Source organism: Nicotiana tabacum, chromosome 12 (genome assembly GCF_000715075.1).
Source record: "Nicotiana tabacum cultivar K326 chromosome 12, ASM71507v2, whole genome shotgun sequence".
Lineage (NCBI taxonomy): Eukaryota > Viridiplantae > Streptophyta > Magnoliopsida > Solanales > Solanaceae > Nicotiana > Nicotiana tabacum.
The window spans coordinates 40,226,000-40,243,493 of NC_134091.1; the positions used below are offsets into that span (position 1 = coordinate 40,226,000).

At 37.3% G+C, this 17,494-nt stretch overlaps 2 protein-coding genes across 2 annotated transcripts; both read left to right on the plus strand.

Moving 5' to 3' along the window:
* Positions 1-5,778: 5,778 nt before the first annotated feature.
* LOC107768017 (uncharacterized) lies at positions 5,779-7,258 on the plus strand. Its single transcript, XM_016587116.2, has one exon. The coding sequence runs from the start codon at positions 5,918-5,920 to the stop codon at positions 7,031-7,033; it is 1,116 nt and encodes a 371-aa protein (XP_016442602.1). The 5' UTR covers positions 5,779-5,917; the 3' UTR covers positions 7,034-7,258.
* Positions 5,949-14,643, plus strand: LOC107768018 (protein MANNAN SYNTHESIS-RELATED 2-like). Its single transcript, XM_016587118.2, has 3 exons — positions 5,949-6,088; positions 8,143-8,272; positions 13,581-14,643. Exon 3 carries the CDS (start codon positions 13,598-13,600, stop codon positions 14,291-14,293), a length of 696 nt encoding a protein of 231 aa, XP_016442604.1. The 5' UTR covers positions 5,949-6,088; positions 8,143-8,272; positions 13,581-13,597; the 3' UTR covers positions 14,294-14,643.
* The last annotated feature ends 2,851 nt before the right edge of the window (positions 14,644-17,494 follow it).

The following is a 17,494-nucleotide window of genomic DNA, read 5'->3' on the forward strand; positions in this document are numbered from 1 at the left end:
GAATTGGTCCCAAGTAAGAGCAGGTGACCCTGCTGGTCTGGTCAATGCAAAATCCTTCCACCATCTCTTGGGGGAACCCGTCATCTGAAACATAGCAAAATAATCCCATTGGTCTCAACTATCCCCATGTTCCGCAGAACCTCATGGCAGCGAACAAGATAATCTAGTGGGTCCTCAGAATTCCACCACTGAAGTAAACTGGGAAGAGCTTGGTGAACTTTTCCAATCTCAATAAGCCCTCAGAAGACATAGTCGGTCCATCACCGTCATGTGCCGCAATAACCGGTTGAACTACTCTGAGTGGCTGGGGAGCCATCAACTCCGGAGTGTGAGCAGCAGGAGTCTGTTCTTCTCCTCCAGCCTGAGAGATGGTTGGTGCCATAAGAAATGTACCAGTCTGGGCCACACTCTCCATAAGACCCACCAAACGGACCAAAGCGTTTTGAAGCACTGGGGCGGCGATGAACCCCTTCGGGAACTGAGCTGGCCCTAGAGGAACGGCCTGGGCTGGAGCCTCCTCGTCAAGCTCTCCCTGAGGCTCCACTCCTGGTGCTGCTACTCGAGCTCTAGGCTGAGCTCTGCCCCTGCTTCGGCCTCTAGCACCGCCTCGACCTCTACCCCTCATAGGAGCTACCACTGGAGGCTCTGGCTGCTGCTCAGCCGAAGATGCGGTACGTGTCCTCGCCATCTGCGAGAGAATAAGAGTATAAGAGTTCAATTAGCATTGAGGGAAAAAAATCGCACGATAGAGAAGGATATAACTGAAATTTGTTACTAAACTTCATAGCCTTTGGAAGATAAGTACAGACATCTCTGTACCAATCCTCCAGACTTTACTAAGCCTGCTCGTCAATTGGGAGACCTAGGCAACCTAGTGCTCTGATACCAACTTGTCACGACCCGGAATTCCCACCGTCGGAACCGTGATGGCACCTAACATTCCACTTGCTAGGCAAACCGCCGTTAGAGAATTATTAATCCAATCCTTATTCAATATAGTAATATAACAGCAAATAAGCTAAAATGAAATACAGCGAGTGCGGAATAATATAAAAACTTCATTAATTACTACCACCCGGATCTGGAGTCACAATTTTATGAACTTCTAGGATTTACTACAAGTAAAAGTTTGAAAGAAATACAACTGTTTGAACGAAAAAAATAGTAAAGAAAATAAAAACAGAAAAGATAGATGGGGACTTCAAGTTCTGCGAACGCTAACAGATCTACCTTGAGTCTCTGATGAACCAGTCCAAGCTGCTACGCCTCTCGATCAGCTGGGACCAATACCAAAATCTGCACAGAAAGTGCAGAGTGCAGTATCAGTATAACCGACCCCATGTACTAGTAAGTGTCGAGCCTAACCTCAACGAAGTAGTGACGAGGCTATGAAAAGACACCTACATAACAAACTGGCGCAATTTAACAGTATATGTACAAATAACAGTTAAATATGTACTATTGGGAGGGAAAAACATGTTGAGGGGAATGCGAAATAGAGAACTACAACATAATGGTAACTTGAACAACCAATATACTATGAGCCAATAAGAACAAGTAAACACAGTAAAGGAAAAATGCACGGCATCACCCTTCGTGCTTTTACTCTCAACCTCACCATAAAATCAATAGAAACGATATGGCATCACCGTTAGTGCATTAACTCTTATAACATGGCACGACATCACCCTTCGTGCATTAACACTCACAATATGGCACGGCATGACCCTTCGTACATTAACACTCACAATATGGTACTGCATCACCCTTCATGCATTAACACTCACAATATGGTATGACATCACCCTTCGTGCATTAACACTCTCCCTTACCATAATGCAATGAACAAATAACAATAGGGTTAACAGTTCCTATAATAGTTGCCGCATCGGAAATAAGTCTTTTAAATTTAAAAATGATAAATCTTAGTAAGATTAACAATGTCTCAAGAAAGATTAAATGAATTGGCTATATTATCACTTAAAAAGAAATTATTAGAAGAAATTGATTGTAACAAAATTATTAACAACTTTGTATCTCAAAAAACTAGAGGAATAGACTTCAAATAAAAATATATATATTATAATCTTCAAAAACAAAAATAGATATCATATTAACCATTGACTTTAGGCCACACCTGTGCTTGAAAATATATTTCTAGAGGAGATCTACACATTCTAATAATTATCGCCCCTGAAAAAGTATCTCATTTGCAAAGGCGCAGAATCTAGTTTGAACATTATGTTGTTCGAGTTTAGAATTCCTCAATAATCTATTTGATTTGCTAGTTTCAAACTTTATTACGTATCTATACTTATTTAATAAATAATTTAACAAATTCAATAGAGGTCAAGCCAAAAGTATTCAGTTCAATTGACTCTGTAACTCCTTGCCTACATCCGCCCTTGCTCACCTGCTGGGCATAATGTCAAAAACAATGCCACAATAGCACAGGGGCGAATCTACATAGAGTCGAGGGGGTGCACCGCCACCCGCAGACCTCGGTCGAACTTTTATATATATATTTATATGTGTAGAAGAAATATTATACATATAATAAAATGGCACCCTAATAAACAAAACAGCCACTGGGTGCCAATGATAAATGCTCGAAAATATCTCCCTAGTAGCAGAAGTTCGAGACCTGTGCAACACATAAAAATTTTGGAACTTTTATTAGTACTATTCGACAATTAATGCGAGGTGGAGCTTTTATTAGTACTATTGGACAATTAATGTGAGGTGTACCACAATTCACTTGTTTTCTTTCTTATTTATTCTTTGTTTTACTTTATTATATAAAGTTTTGACTTTTCTATTGTGCTTTCTTTATCTATTAAAATACAAAAGCTCCCTTATTTCTCCAAAAACGTTTCCCCCCCAAAACTCTTCTCTTCTACGGTGCTGCTGTCCCAAACTTGGGGACTCTTGGATTTTCAGTTTTTCAGTCTGCCACTCACCGGTGGTTGGCCACCGCCATTTGGTGTCCACTTTTCTATTGCACCTCACTTTGTTGCTGCACCACTGCTTTGTAATTTGACTGTAAATCTCCCTTATTCTCGCCTTTTTTTAAATTTTTTTTTTATGTTGGGTTTCTCTGAAAATAAATTTTTGGTGGTATAGTTAATATTTAATAGTATAGACTTACAAGTTACTAAATCCCTTTGACCCTTTCATTTTCTCCCTTGTTTTCCTTTTATTCAATTCATATTTGATTTTTTTCTCTGTTCCAATCTTTAATTTATCGTTTATTGTGTTAGTGTGCATATTGTTCTCTTGAATCTCTGATTGTATTAGCTTTTGTATGATTTTTGTGTAAACATATGCTAAGATAATGTGTTTCATGATCATATAAGCTTTTAAAGCATTTTGTTGTTAGATTTTTATTTTCATTATTTGTTTTGTGCTTGCTAAGATAATGTATTTCATGATCAGATAAGCTCGAGCTTATTAGTTGTAGTGACCAACTAATTATGGTAGTATTTTGTTAATTGGAAGATATTTTCAATTGTTGTCAGAAGATGAAAGAAGCGGTTGTCTTTTTGTACTTTTCATGAAAGAGATTCTATGATATTTGTATTACTGCTGAAAATTTTATGATGTGCGCTAAGTTGTCATTTTTTTTTCGTTCGATATATTTATCTATATAAATCGAAAAGATGAATAGTGAAGCACAAAATTGATCAAACTGACTAAATATTTATCCCATTTGGACCGTATAAATAATAGTACATTTATGTATAAAATAATATGGCATCCGAAACCTTCAAATCCTAGATCTGTGTTTGCAATAGCAAGTAAATAAAATGAAAAGAGTAGATATATTTAATTGATGTGTCAAACTCTTTTTTTAATAATATAGTGAAACACGTCATATAAACTGAAAATTGTAAAATTAAATAAAAACGTTTATATAATTCATTTACTTCTCTGTTTAAATGCTTCTAAGAAAATGCGGTAGATTTTGTTGCCATCCAGTTCAGAAGCGGATCTATAATTTAAATTTTATGGGTTCAATTTTTAAAATTTTTAATATTGAATCCATTATATATGTAAAGTTATGGATTCAAATCTATTATTTTATAATTTTAATAAATTTTTACTTCGCGTCGAAAGTTATGGGTTTCGTAACTCTCACACTGGATCTGCCTCTGATCCAGCCGTTCCAATCATCCACCAAAATATTCAAAATCAGTTTTCTTGTTGTCAAATATACCGCTTATGGTATTTTATCTTTGAAAACAATAAATTTTCATGTCATTTTAGGTACCTAACTTTTTCTGACTATCAAAAGATTATGTAAATTATTTTTAATTTTTATTGTTGTTGGCTCTTAATTAGCTAAATGAAAGCAGTCGGTCATCTTCAGAGTGATATATCCTTATAGTTATGGTTTTCGTTTCATGCATTTATTTATGAGCAAATTTCATTTGTAGCCGGTCGGTGAAAACTATTATCATCCGCTAGCCATGAATTGTTCCATACAATTTATAGCCCCAAACAAATTATAATGACTAGCCTAAATTTGCTCAGATGCGGTAGATTTTGTTGCCATCCAGCCGTTCCAATCATCCACCAAAATATTCAAAATCAGTTTTCTTGTTGTCAAATGTACCGCTTATGGTATTTTATCTTTGAAAACAATAAATTTTCATGTCACTATACAATTTATATACACTAGACTGTCACTATACAATTTATATACACTAGACTGTCACTATATAAAATATATACAAAATAGACTGTCACTATACAAAATATATATACTAAATAGACTGTCAATATACAAAAAATATAAAAAAATAGAAATTTCGGGCTATTAAATATAATATGTTTGGGCCGAAGGGTCATTTTATGTGAGTGAGAAAAAACATGACCTATTAAAATTTAGAAGGGCTATAGAGAATAGTTTTCTCTTTTATTTATCCACCATTTGGACCACGTCACTATCATTTCCTGCTATCAAAAATTAACGTAAGTTCAAATTTCAAAGAGTCACTCTCAACAAAGCAGCCATTGATGAAAGCGGCATCTGGATATTTGGTTTTAACTGGTTGCCCGACTCCAACTTTACCAACTATAGCAGAAATTCATTAAAGATGTTTTTGTAACTAAAGTGTTATTCAATTTTGACCAAGTATAATAGAAAGCAACTCGCGGTTGCAGCACCTTGTTATGGGTAAATATAGTTATCGACTTTATTTGATAATTAGATTACGTTAGGTGACCTTTTATTATAAAAATCATTTACTACAGGAGCTCGACAGATCAGACAGTGAAGAAGAGAAAGAATGATCAATCTCCGAAAACCTTGCGTAGAACTGAGCTTTAAGAGGAATATTTTCTGTAATTCTGCACATAAAAAGTCAAAATTTTCTCGTAGGCTTATACTGAAATTACATTCAGATGGCCAAGAATTTCAGATGGGAGATCAAGGCCCGGGAGAAGCATAAAATATTTCAGATGAAGAAGGCCAGGAAATTTTCACAAAAAAAACATATTTATAGTTATGAATTTTTAACAATATCAGGATAGATATAAATCTCATATAATATGCTATGGGTGTGAGATCGGGTACAATAATAAGTTAGACAGAAATTGAAAAGGGAGAGAAAAAGTTTGTAAGTTGAATAAGTTTTTCTTTGATCACAATTTTTTTAATTAATTTTATCAGTAAAAAATTATGATTTACATTACCCTACTAAATCAAAATCACATATAGAAAGTTAAAATGTACACGTATTAAATTTCCTCATTCTTTAATTTTTAGTCGAAAAGAATATAGAAACTCAAAATAGCACTTTTCGACAATCCGAGAGAGAAAGAGAGGGAGAGCAAGATTACAATAAACACAAGAATCTATAAAAGGAAGTATTTTTCTACTGTTGCAACGTTAATAGCAAAATAGGTAAACGATATGTTCCTCAGTTTCAGAGGCAAAGCTGTAGCTGTATCCACATTTCAGGGTTTCAAATCCCAATTTGTCTATTCAACAAGCGCTACACCTGCCCCGGCCCATTTCTTGGTGAAATACCTGGTTGATTCTCTGGGATTTTCCAAACAAGAAGCAACCTCTACATCTTCCAAGGTAACTTCATTCAAAACCTTAAAGAATCCCGATTTAGTCCTCAATTTCTTGATACAAAGTGGTTTGGACAAGACCCAAATTAAAAAAATAGTTTCTAGAGAACCCACATTGCTATTCCGTGATGTTTCCAAAATCCTAAAACCCAAATTCCAGTGCCTTATGGATCTTGGATTATTCGGGTCGGACCTGGCGAATGCAATTGCTAAAGATACAACAATTTTTGATCGAGGTTTAGATACGCATTTGAGACCTACCATTGATTGTCTTAGGAAAACTTTGGGCACCGATGAAAATGTAGTTAAGGCTATAAAGAAAACTCCTTGGTTGCTTTCTTTTGGTGCTCATCATACTATTGAGGCTAATGTATTATTGTTGAAAAACGGTGGTGTTTCTGATGTGAAACTAAAAACACTTGTGCTTAGAAATCCTAGGTATATTATCCAAAAGTCTGACTGGGTTAAGGATTTGTTGCATAGGGTGGAGAAGGATTTTCGAGTTCCACTTCACTCTCCTATTTTTCCTTACGGATTTCATACGTTAGCCTGTCAAAGGAAGTCTACATTGGAAAGAAAGATTGAAATTTTCAAGAGTTTTGGATGGTCTGATAATGATCTACTCGAGATGTTCAGGAAGCTACCGCTTTGTTTTACTCAATCAGAGGTTAGAATTAAGAAAGCATTGAACCTTTACATGAAGGAGCTTGGTTTTGGACCTACTTACTTAGCTTCTCATCCTGCAATTTTGGTCTATATTCTGGAAAAAAGGGTGGTACCTCGGATGCAGGTCTTGAAAGTTTTGGATGAAAAGAAGCTTAAGAGGAGAAAGTGGAGTCTTTATCCTGTGCTGATGTTAACAGAGTCAAAGTTCATAGACTATTTTGTGATGCCCTACAAGGATCAGATACCTGATCTGTATGAAATACACATGAAAACTCTGGCTCCTTAACAGTTATAGTCAGTGTTACCAAGAGTCATTTCTGTCCCAATAAAGCAAACATATGATTACAGTATTGTTTGTCATTTCAACTTATTTTGCTTTGTAGTGACTAAATGTTTTCCGGAGAAAGGCACCAATCTAAGTATCTTTAGTATTTGATAAATGTCTAGCTAGCTCATAAATGTCTCTCTTTATGTCTTAAATACCTTACTTCATAAGAAAAAATGTCTCTCTTTATATCTTGTTGCTTTCAGTTCACATTTGGATTACTCAATGGTGTACCTAGTTTCTTAGTTTTGAAAAAAATGAGAACAAAAAAATGGGAGGTTCTATATTTCCATTAAGTAGAAAAGCAAGTGAATTAACTATTGTAGGAATTACTATTTTACCATGATGATATATGCCAGGTTTCAGGACATAATGCGCAGTTTGGTCAATGCTTTTGGCGTTTCTTGATTGTAACTCGGGCATGTTCTTCTATGGAGTTTATGTCTTTTCTTAGATTAGTGAGACGCTTTCAGAAAAGAAGTTTGCATTTTCAGGAGTTAATTAGGATATAATTACCATGGTTCAGAATGTACCTTGTTGTTTAACTCTCTTAGAGGTTACAATCAAGAGGAAGTTAGATTTTCTTATCAAGGAATTGGGATTAAAAGCGTACAGCTTGGCTTCAGCTTCCCTTTTATCATAAAATGTTGGACGAGAAGTTGGGTATGAGAGAACATTGTCTCTATCAAGTTCTCCGGTTAAGTGAATAAAAGTTTGTAGAGCAATCTCTGCTTCCTTACAGCAATCAGATTCCCAATTGGTATCTCACACAAGAAAATAGTGAAAAATTCGTATTTTGAGGAACACTTTTTTTGCTATTAGGTGCAAAATTTATATCTTTGCCTCTCACATTCACTTTGGTTGTTGAATGTTTTTGCTGCAATTCATCTCTTCAATACTGAATAATGCATATATGTAGACAAGAGATTATTGGAAAAATATTTTCTCACGTCAATGATCTTTTGAGTTTGACCGATTGTTATATATATCATATAATCAAGAAGCAACTTTTGAAATACGACTTACCTGACTCGTTTGTGTTGCTTTTAAGTTTCTCACTTTCTTTGCAGTTGTTCCAGACTTCCTATGGCTAATAGTTTACATAGCGCCAACTGTCATTTAATCAACTCCACATCCTTGGTTGAGCACCGTGGAATTACTTGTTCTGTACTACACTTTGGCTAACAGTTTGGTGCCTAGGTATGAGGTCATTAACATTTTGAATAATAAGTTTGCTGCCTAGACTAAGTTGAGTCTGCACTGATATGTGATTATATCTGAATCAAAGTTCAGTGTGAAATTCATTCTTTTCCCAGAAAAAGAAGATGTTTGGTCGGGTCAATTGGTCTTCTGGCCTACAAATTTGTTTTATGTCAAATATCCCAAAAGAACTGAATATGAAATGCAAGAGATCTATTTCTTCTATTCAAATGGTAAAAGATTATGTTGAACCATTTTCACGCATATTATATGTGGAGCCATTTGAAATCATCATACTTGTATCAATTAATCTGTGCTATACTTACATCTATCACGGTAGGGTTGTCTTTTGGATTCTATACTGCTATATACTGACGTTGTTCAAGATGTCTTTTTGAACTAAAGGTACCATATTTATGTGGAAAATATCATATTTTGACTCCAGATAGCAATGTGTTCTAGCTCTGTACAGCAAAAGGCATGTTCAAATTTTGCAAATTACACCATGGGTCTCCATAGTCAGCAAATTTCTTGGCTAGTCGCCACAAAGTATTTTTTAACTGCAAGAGCCTTAACGAAGAACAACATAGGTCCCTCCTTAACATTACTTCTGAATGTGCAATTTTTTTCTGTCTTGTTATAGTTATTCAAAGGTAGCTCTGGCTATTTCTTTACTTTAGTAAAAGAGAGACAGATACCTCCTGAGCTTCTTTAACCATAATGCTATCGCTTTAGCTTTCTTAGATCCAGCCTAAAAGAACAGTTTCTTCAGTATTCATTTGATCTCTTCAGTATTCCAAAAGAAAGTATTCTTTCTTTCTTCTATACAACAACAACCCAGTGAAATCCCATATGTGGGGTCTGGGGAGGGTAATATGTACACAGTCCTTACACCTACCTTGAGAAAGTAGAGAGGTTGTTTCTGCTAGACCCTCGGCTCGGAAAAGAAACAAAAGTAAAGCAGATAAAAGGCTCAGGAAAGTTAAAAGCAAGAAATAACAATAAGCAGCATTACCAGCAAGACAAACAGAAAACTAAAACGCAAGAATCAACAAGTAATAGCAGAAATCTGAGAACAAGAAATACAAGATTAGAACTAAATAGAGCGCTAGATCCACGTGTACGAAGAAGATGCTCGACTACCTAACCTTCTACCATAATTCTCGACCTCCGCACCTTCCTATCAAGTGTCATGTCCTCGGTGAGCTGGAGCATTGCTATGTCTTGCCTAATCACCTCTCCCCAATACTTCTTCGATCTGCCCCTACCTCTCCTTAGGCCCTCCACGGCCAACCTCTCACACCTCCTTACTGGGGCATCATCGCCTCTCCTGTTCACATGTCCGAACCATCTAAGTCTCGCTTCTCGCATTTTGTCCTCTACGAGAGCCACTCCTGCCTTGTCCCGGTTAACTTCATTCCTAATCCTATCCAGCCTGATGTACCCGCACATCCATCTCAACATTCTCATTTCTGCTACTTTCATCTTCTGGACATGGGAGTGCTTGATAGGCCAACACTCCGTCCCATACAACATAGTCAGTCTAACCACCACTCAGTAGAACTTACCTTTAAGTTTTGGTAGTACATTCTTATCACACAAAACCCCGAAAGCGAGCCTCCATTTCATCCACTCTGCTCCAATACGATGTGTAACATCCTCGTCAATCTCCACATTTCTTTGTATAATTGACCCAATGTACTTGAAACTATCTCTCCTATGGATGACTTGTGAATCCAACCCCGCATCCCTGTCCACTTCCTGATTCGCACCACCGAATTTGTACTTTAGATATTCTGTCTTGGTTTGCTCAACTTGAACCCTTTAGACTCTAGAGTCTACCTCCAAACCTCTAGCCTAGCGTTAACACCGTCTCTCAATCAGAACAATGTCATTTGCGAATAACATGCACTACGACACCTCCCCTTGAATGTGGCGTGTCAACACGTCCATAGCCAATGTTATTTCTTTCTTCTATCTCATCTGGATTTCATCTTGTACCATAGTTTTCGGCTAATCTAATAATTTAAAAGATGTTATTGCAGTTTTGTTCTTAAGTTCTACGTTCACCACTGATATGCGTCTGAAGAAATTTACTGAAACCTATAAGCTTCAGCCTTATTATCTGTGGTGTGAGACTCTGAGTTTGGAAGTCACATAACTAAGTTCGGCAGAAATAGAAACCCAAGAGAAATAATTTAAGGGGAAATTACATATAAATAAAACTCATACACATATATTACAAGTAAGTGGCCCATATTTAACTTTGCAAAGTTATAGCCCAAAAATAACATGCTAAGATTCAACGTTCAACTCCAAATAGGTTCTCGAAATTACTAGTTAATTTTTTTAAAAACAATACTCAAACTTTTAATCTAATCTTCGAATTAGTAATTGTCTCAAACATTAGTTTAACAAATCAAATCCATTTGGGTGGTAAAAACTAGATTTTTAAGATAATCCATCATTGTTGAACAAGCTTAAATAAGTGAGTTTAAATTTCAAACCTGACTTTATGAGAAATTTGGAGTGGACATTGTTTAGACTTGTTAGAAATAGTATAAGGAGGTTATATACAAAATTTGAAGTCATTTAATGAAGATTTGGACTGATCCACCATTGTTGAACAAACTTAAATAAATGGGTTTAAATTTCGAATATGGTCTTGTGAGAAATTTGGAGCTGGGTGTTAGTTAGACTTGTTAGAAATAATACAAAGAGGTTGTATATAAAATTTGAAGTCATTTAACGGATTTGAATTGTTTTGAACAAGAATTGCAACTGAAAATCGTGAAAGACGTTCGTCTACAGATGCTTGTATAAAGGTGTATAAGAGGTGTTTATACACTATTATACAATATTATACACTATTATACAAAAACTGACTTCGTCTTCTTCTTTGAGCCTCTTTTGAAATTTAACTCAAATCTAGCTGAAATCACTTCGCATTTAAGTTTTTAGGCCAACTACAAATGTAGTTGGGTAACTTGACCAATCGTGAAAGTGAGGCCATCTATGAACCTCCTAATCATCTCCCTGTCGGTGGGAACCAACCAGACAGCATGACGGGCCAACTCAGAAAATCTCATCTCATACTGTGTCACGGACATATCACCCTGACGAAGCTGCTCGAACTGCCTGCGCAGCTCCTCTCTGCGGGGACTGAGGCACGAACTTCTCCAGGAAGAGAACGGAAAACTCCTGCCATATAAGGGGTGTTGCGCCGACCGGCCTACGCCTCTCATAAGCCTCCCACCAACTGAAGGCAGCCTAGAGAACTGAAAAAGTAGTGAACGAGACCCCACTGGTCTCTAGAATAGCTGTTGTACGGAGTATCCTCTGACACTTATCCAAGAAGCCCTGTGCATCCTCTCCCACTGTACCACTGAAAGATGGAGGCTGCTGTCTCCCAAACCTCTCCAAACTATGCTGCTCCTCATAAGGCATGACAGGAACCACATAGTCCTAAACGTCTCGAATCTAGCCACAAGCAGTACAATATAATCAATACGGACTAAAGGAATCAATTCCACAAGAAAAATACAAAATTATAAGCCAAAATCCGAAATTGGTCAAAAGCCGGCCCCGAGCCCACATCTCGAAATTCGACAAAAGTCACAAAACCCGAAAGTTCCTTCACTCACGAGTCTAACCATACCAAATTTATCAAAATCCGGCATCAAATGGTCATTCAAATCCCCAAAAATTCATTCTTCAAATCCCTAGCCTCAAACACCCAAATTTCACCTAAACACCACACAATCTAGGTGGAAACAATAATGGGGAACAAGATCATTGATAAAAAAAACGAGTACAAGAAGCTTACCTCAAAAATCCTCTCCAAAATCGCTCAAGTCCGAGTTTAAAATGTTGAAATGAGACTAAAATTGCGAACCCTTGTTTTTAAATATTTTGCCCAGGCTTTTCGCACCTGCGACCACTTATCCGCACCCGGGGGACCGCTTCTGCGGTTATTACTCCGCTTTTGCGGAAACCACTTAAGTCACTGGGATCTTACCAGCGCTCTAGGTTTCGCACCTGCGGAGGCGCTTCTGCGGCCCTTTGTCCGCTCGTGCGGAAATAACCAAACCTTCAAATTTCACACATGCGCCCTTCTCGCCGCATCTGCGTCCTCGCAGGAGCGGAAGGAAAATCGCACACGTGACCACTGCCTTCTCCACCTAGCCCGCTTCTGCATCTCTCTTCCCGCTTATGCGGGCTCGCACCTGTGGTGCCCACTCCGCAGGTGCGGTTACACCAGTAGCAGCAATACTTCAGCTGCTTCACCAACTCAAAACCAAGTTCGTTGACCACCCGAAATCAACCCGAGGCCCTTGGGACCTCAACCAAACATACCAACAAGTCCTAAATCACGATATGAAATTAGTTGAATCCTCAATTCCCCTCAAACAATATCAAAAACACGGATTCAAGCCTAATGAACTTCGAAATTGCCAAATTGTACAAACGACGCTGAAACCTATCAAATCATGTCCGATTGACCTCAAATTTTGCACACAAGTCACAAATGACCCCGCAAACCTACTGCAACTTCCGAAATCGGAATCCGACCCCGATATCAAAAAGTCAACCCCCCGGTCAAACTTCCCAAAAATTCGACTTTCGTCAATTCAAGCCTAATTCTACTCCCGACCTCCAAATCACAATCCAGACACGCTCCTAAGTTCAGAATCACCCAACGGAGTTAACAGAACCATCAAAATTCCAATTCGATGTCGTTTACACATAAGTCAATATCCGGTCGACTTTTCCAGCTTAAGATTTCAATTAAGAGACTAAGCGTCTCAATTCACACTGAATTCACTCTGGACCCGAACCAACTAACCCGGTAATTCAGAAAACAACATCGAAGCACAAAAATGAGCAGAAAAGGGGAACGGGGATACAACTCTTGAAACGACCGGTCGGATCGTTACAAAGGTGTTATAGTTGGGTAAACTGGGGTAAATTTGAGAGCCCAAGTTACTTTTGCATTGATTGTAATCTTCGATCCTAGAAGAGGCCCTTTGGATGCACCAATTCTTAAAGACAGAGAAGGGTGTTCTTGAGGCAATCTTGAAAGCCATAGCTAATCCGTCTATAAACATTGTACCTCTCTCTATTGATAATTTTGATTTTCACAAATTGAAAGCAACTATTCACGACTTAACCAAGTCAGAGTATGGCTTGTCACTTTATGGAGTTTATTTCCACATTGAGTCACATTGCGCAGATAGCATTAGAGTTAATGGTGCATTCCTTTTTGAGTCACATTCTGCGGATAACATTAAAGTTACTGGTGCACCAGGTGAGCTGCGGAGAAAAATGAAAGGGAATAGCAATATTGACTTCACTGCTTGTGTGGGAATACTTGAAACTCTAAAGCTTCAACTTGAAGTTAAGGGGGTAGTTGAGTCTATAGTGGAGCATTTCAGCACTTTCAGTATGAAATCCAACAGACAACTAATTACAATTGACCTAAGTATTGTGATACTGGAGAATAAGGGTTGCCAAGGAAATTGTGCTTCTAGATCAAAGAGTTGCTATGGTCCACAAGATACAGCTATGTACTTCAGATATATTAGTTTCACCAAGGATACATCTGCATTGATTATGTTGAAAGCTATGAGGGATAGTGAACAGTCTGCATATGATAGTGCAAAGTCGTTGTGGCCTTCGTTGAGCAAAATCGTCATACCTAGCCTTGAAATCTCTGAAGCCTTACCATTTGTTGCTTTGCTGGAGGTGCTAGCGGCACAACTTGCCCTTGTTGTGGAGGGAGTTCTTGTTTTCCTTTCTACTTGTGATAGAGATGAGCTCGCCACTGCAACATACATACCAAGGTTTGTGCTAGTCATTGATGCCGCTTCAGTGAACATCATTACCAGCACTATTGTTGCTAGCACATATGGGACTGCTAGTTTCATCTATATATGCAAGTCAAGTTGCCAACTAGTGGCCTTTACACCTGTGGATGTTTATATAGCTACAATTAGTTTACTACTGTTTTTTATTGAATGATTTCTTGACTCGAACCTTGAGGACAAGGTTCTTATTGAGGACGGGGGTATTGTTATGAATCAGCCCCAACCCAGTAAGGATAACAACAAGGATGTTACAAAAATAGCTATTGGGCTGAGAAGAACTATTGGGCCGAGAACAAGTAATTGAACTAGGTTAATATGGGATCCGAGTTGAGTAGTGGCCTAAAAACCGATTAAAATGGTATAATTAGTGATATTGGGGGTATGCGTATTGTTAAGAAAAGTGTCTGCACTCCTCGTCTCCCTTTCTCCGTGTCTAAGTTCTCACCCCTTTCTTATCTCTATCGCTACTTATGTGTTCCGGTATTTTTCATTGTAATTCAGTAATTTGAGTGTTGAATAACAATTCGAATTTGTAATTGAGTTCTAGCTCATATTGATATAGTAAGGAGTTTGCCTATTTGTTACACCTTACCACCAAAGAAACATCAAGATTGTTGCATATCTTTCCTTTGACAACAAAACCACATAAGATTTTCTCCATAAAATTGACCATCTTCACCAAGCTCCTTTCCAATTTACGGGCTTTAAGATCTCAGGCATGCCAGCTTCGCTGGACGAGGATCTTGATTCCGCCTATTAAGTGTTTTTTATCATTGAATTTTATAATTAATAGTGGAAGCAAAAGCTAAGTTTTTGATCGACCTATTTATTATTTTTTTCTTTCATTTCACTTCAAGAAAAGCAAATTTATAACCAATGTATGTACTCGAAAGTGATCTAAACAATGACCATTTACGGGCAAAGAATATCTTTGAGACCCAAGACGACCAAAAAAAAAAGATGAAACAAGAAAGAGAAAGAAAAATTTTAAACCCTTATGGCAAGAAGTTAAAATTAGCTGGTAAATGGTAGGTCAGCTAACAAGCTTTAGAAAGGAAATTAATGGCAAACTTCAGAACGCATCCAAATCTATGAAACCTTCTGATTTTTCTGCTTAGTGGAGGTTTATCTGTTGATAGCTCCTGTTTCACTGGTTACGTGGACACTCTTTTGCCCGAGAGGAGAGCTTGGAATTTTTTTGGAAGGTTAACCTTAACAGAACTTCTTGCAGATTTGTTAGATTTTATGGTTGAGGACCAAAATGATACATTTATTCAAGGCACAATACATCCACAACCCCTTAAAAAGTTGTCCATATTTTTTACTTAAACACTTTATTTTAAGTATGTTCCATTTGAACACTCCAACCACATCTCAAATATATCATTTAGACACACAACTAAGTGAGTGTATTACACCATTTTTTCGGAGCGTGAGCGATCCGATTTTTCTTTTTAAAATTTTTCTCTTTCTTTTTCCTCATATTCTTTCACACACTATGCACAGGTCACCACATTCGCCCTCTCTCTCCCTCCACTAGTCCACCATCATCACCTTAATGTTTTAGTTTACACCAGCTATGTTGAATTGTCGTTGTGACAATTCATCAAACAGTTTGTGCGCATAATGTAGTTACTGCAACGTCGACATCCAAAGCAGTGAAACGCCCTCCCAAATTTTATTATGCTTAAAAGAAAAGAACAACTTCAATATAATTCAGCCGTAAGAGAGAGAGTTTTCCCGTCATCCGCACTCAGATAAAGCTCTTGACGAGATGGGGTAAAATCATGTGAGAGAAAACAAGATGAGAACGACGAGGAGAAGAGAGAGAACATAACGCCTACCTGGTCGACGGCGAGTTGGTGGAGGAGGTCGTGATCACAAGTGAAACATTTTTTGCCAAAGATTTCAAATAATTATTAAAAGAAAGGATTTTCCAAAAAAAAAAAAAAAAATTGACATAAATTTCTCCTTATCCTAGATATGAGTTTTCATTGATTGCTCTCAATTGAAACAAAGAGGATGATGAAGTTTATCCTTTTGTTCTTAGGTATTGAATTTAGAATCAATTTACTGCGGCATTTGATGAGGTTAATCATCCAAGAGAAATTGTTAGTTGATTTCTATGTCTACTACTTGTTCTTAATGTTGTAGAAGAATGGTGGCAGGGATGAGAGTTGATAAGACGACATGTGTGGTCCCTTGTTCTTCTCTTTTGGCAGGAGAAGACGAAAGAGGGGGAAGGGGGGGGGGGGGGTCATCGAGGAAGATGACGAAAGGATGAGCTGGGGTTCTTATTTTTCTTTCACTCTTTTTTCGAAAGTTTTTTTTTTAAATTCACGTGTCCCACACTGTAGCGTGTGAATTACACGCATGTTTTATGTTTGACTGTTTATCAATTTTGTGTCTAAATGACATATTTGAAATATGGTTGGAGTGTTCAAATGAAACAGACTTAAAATAAAATGTTTAAGTGAAAAATATGCACAATTTTAAGGGGTTGCCGATATATTCTGTCTTTATTCAATACATTAAGGACCATATATGTTAGGGTACATATATCAAGGATCAAAATAAGCCAACCCCTATACATGAAGGACCATTTTGATCATTTTCTCCTCACCAGTGCATCGAGTAATTTTGCCCAGTAAAGTTTAAGTATATAGAAAGAAATCATCTAACTTGTGCATATACACGCTAACTCAGCTCATAAGGCTTAAGTGTATGTAAAGAAATCATCTAATATTTTTTTATGGAAGCAATAGTTTTATTTCTTTTCCTAAATCCAAAAAGCACTCCATTAAACTACACCAATTCATCAAGAGAAATTTTCAGAAATCACTATTGTTTTGTGGCTATTAACTTCTTATAACTACCATATACATAATTATTTCCTATATATACTATTCAGTTGTTACGGTAGTATATTCGTTGTATTCACGCGGCTGTATTCATTAATACAGCAAAAAAAAATGCCTAAAATCAGGGTAGTCCAGCTGTACGCGCATGTATTCATGTGTATTTGCGTTGCTATATTCATGAATACAACAGCAAAAAGCGCCTAAAATCAGGATAGTCCAATTGTACGCGCATGTATTCGCGCTGTTGTATTCATGAATACAGCAACAAAAAAGGCCTAAAAATTGGGCAGTCCAGTTGTACGTGCATGTATTCGCGCTGCTGTATTCATGAATACAGCAACAAAAAGCGCCTAAAATCAGGGCAGTCCAGCAGCACGCGCATGTATTCAAATGTATTCGCGCCATGTATTCATGAATACAGTAACGACAATCACCTTAAAAATAGGTATGTCCAGCTGTCTAATATCATAAATAATATCAATTAGCGTGATACA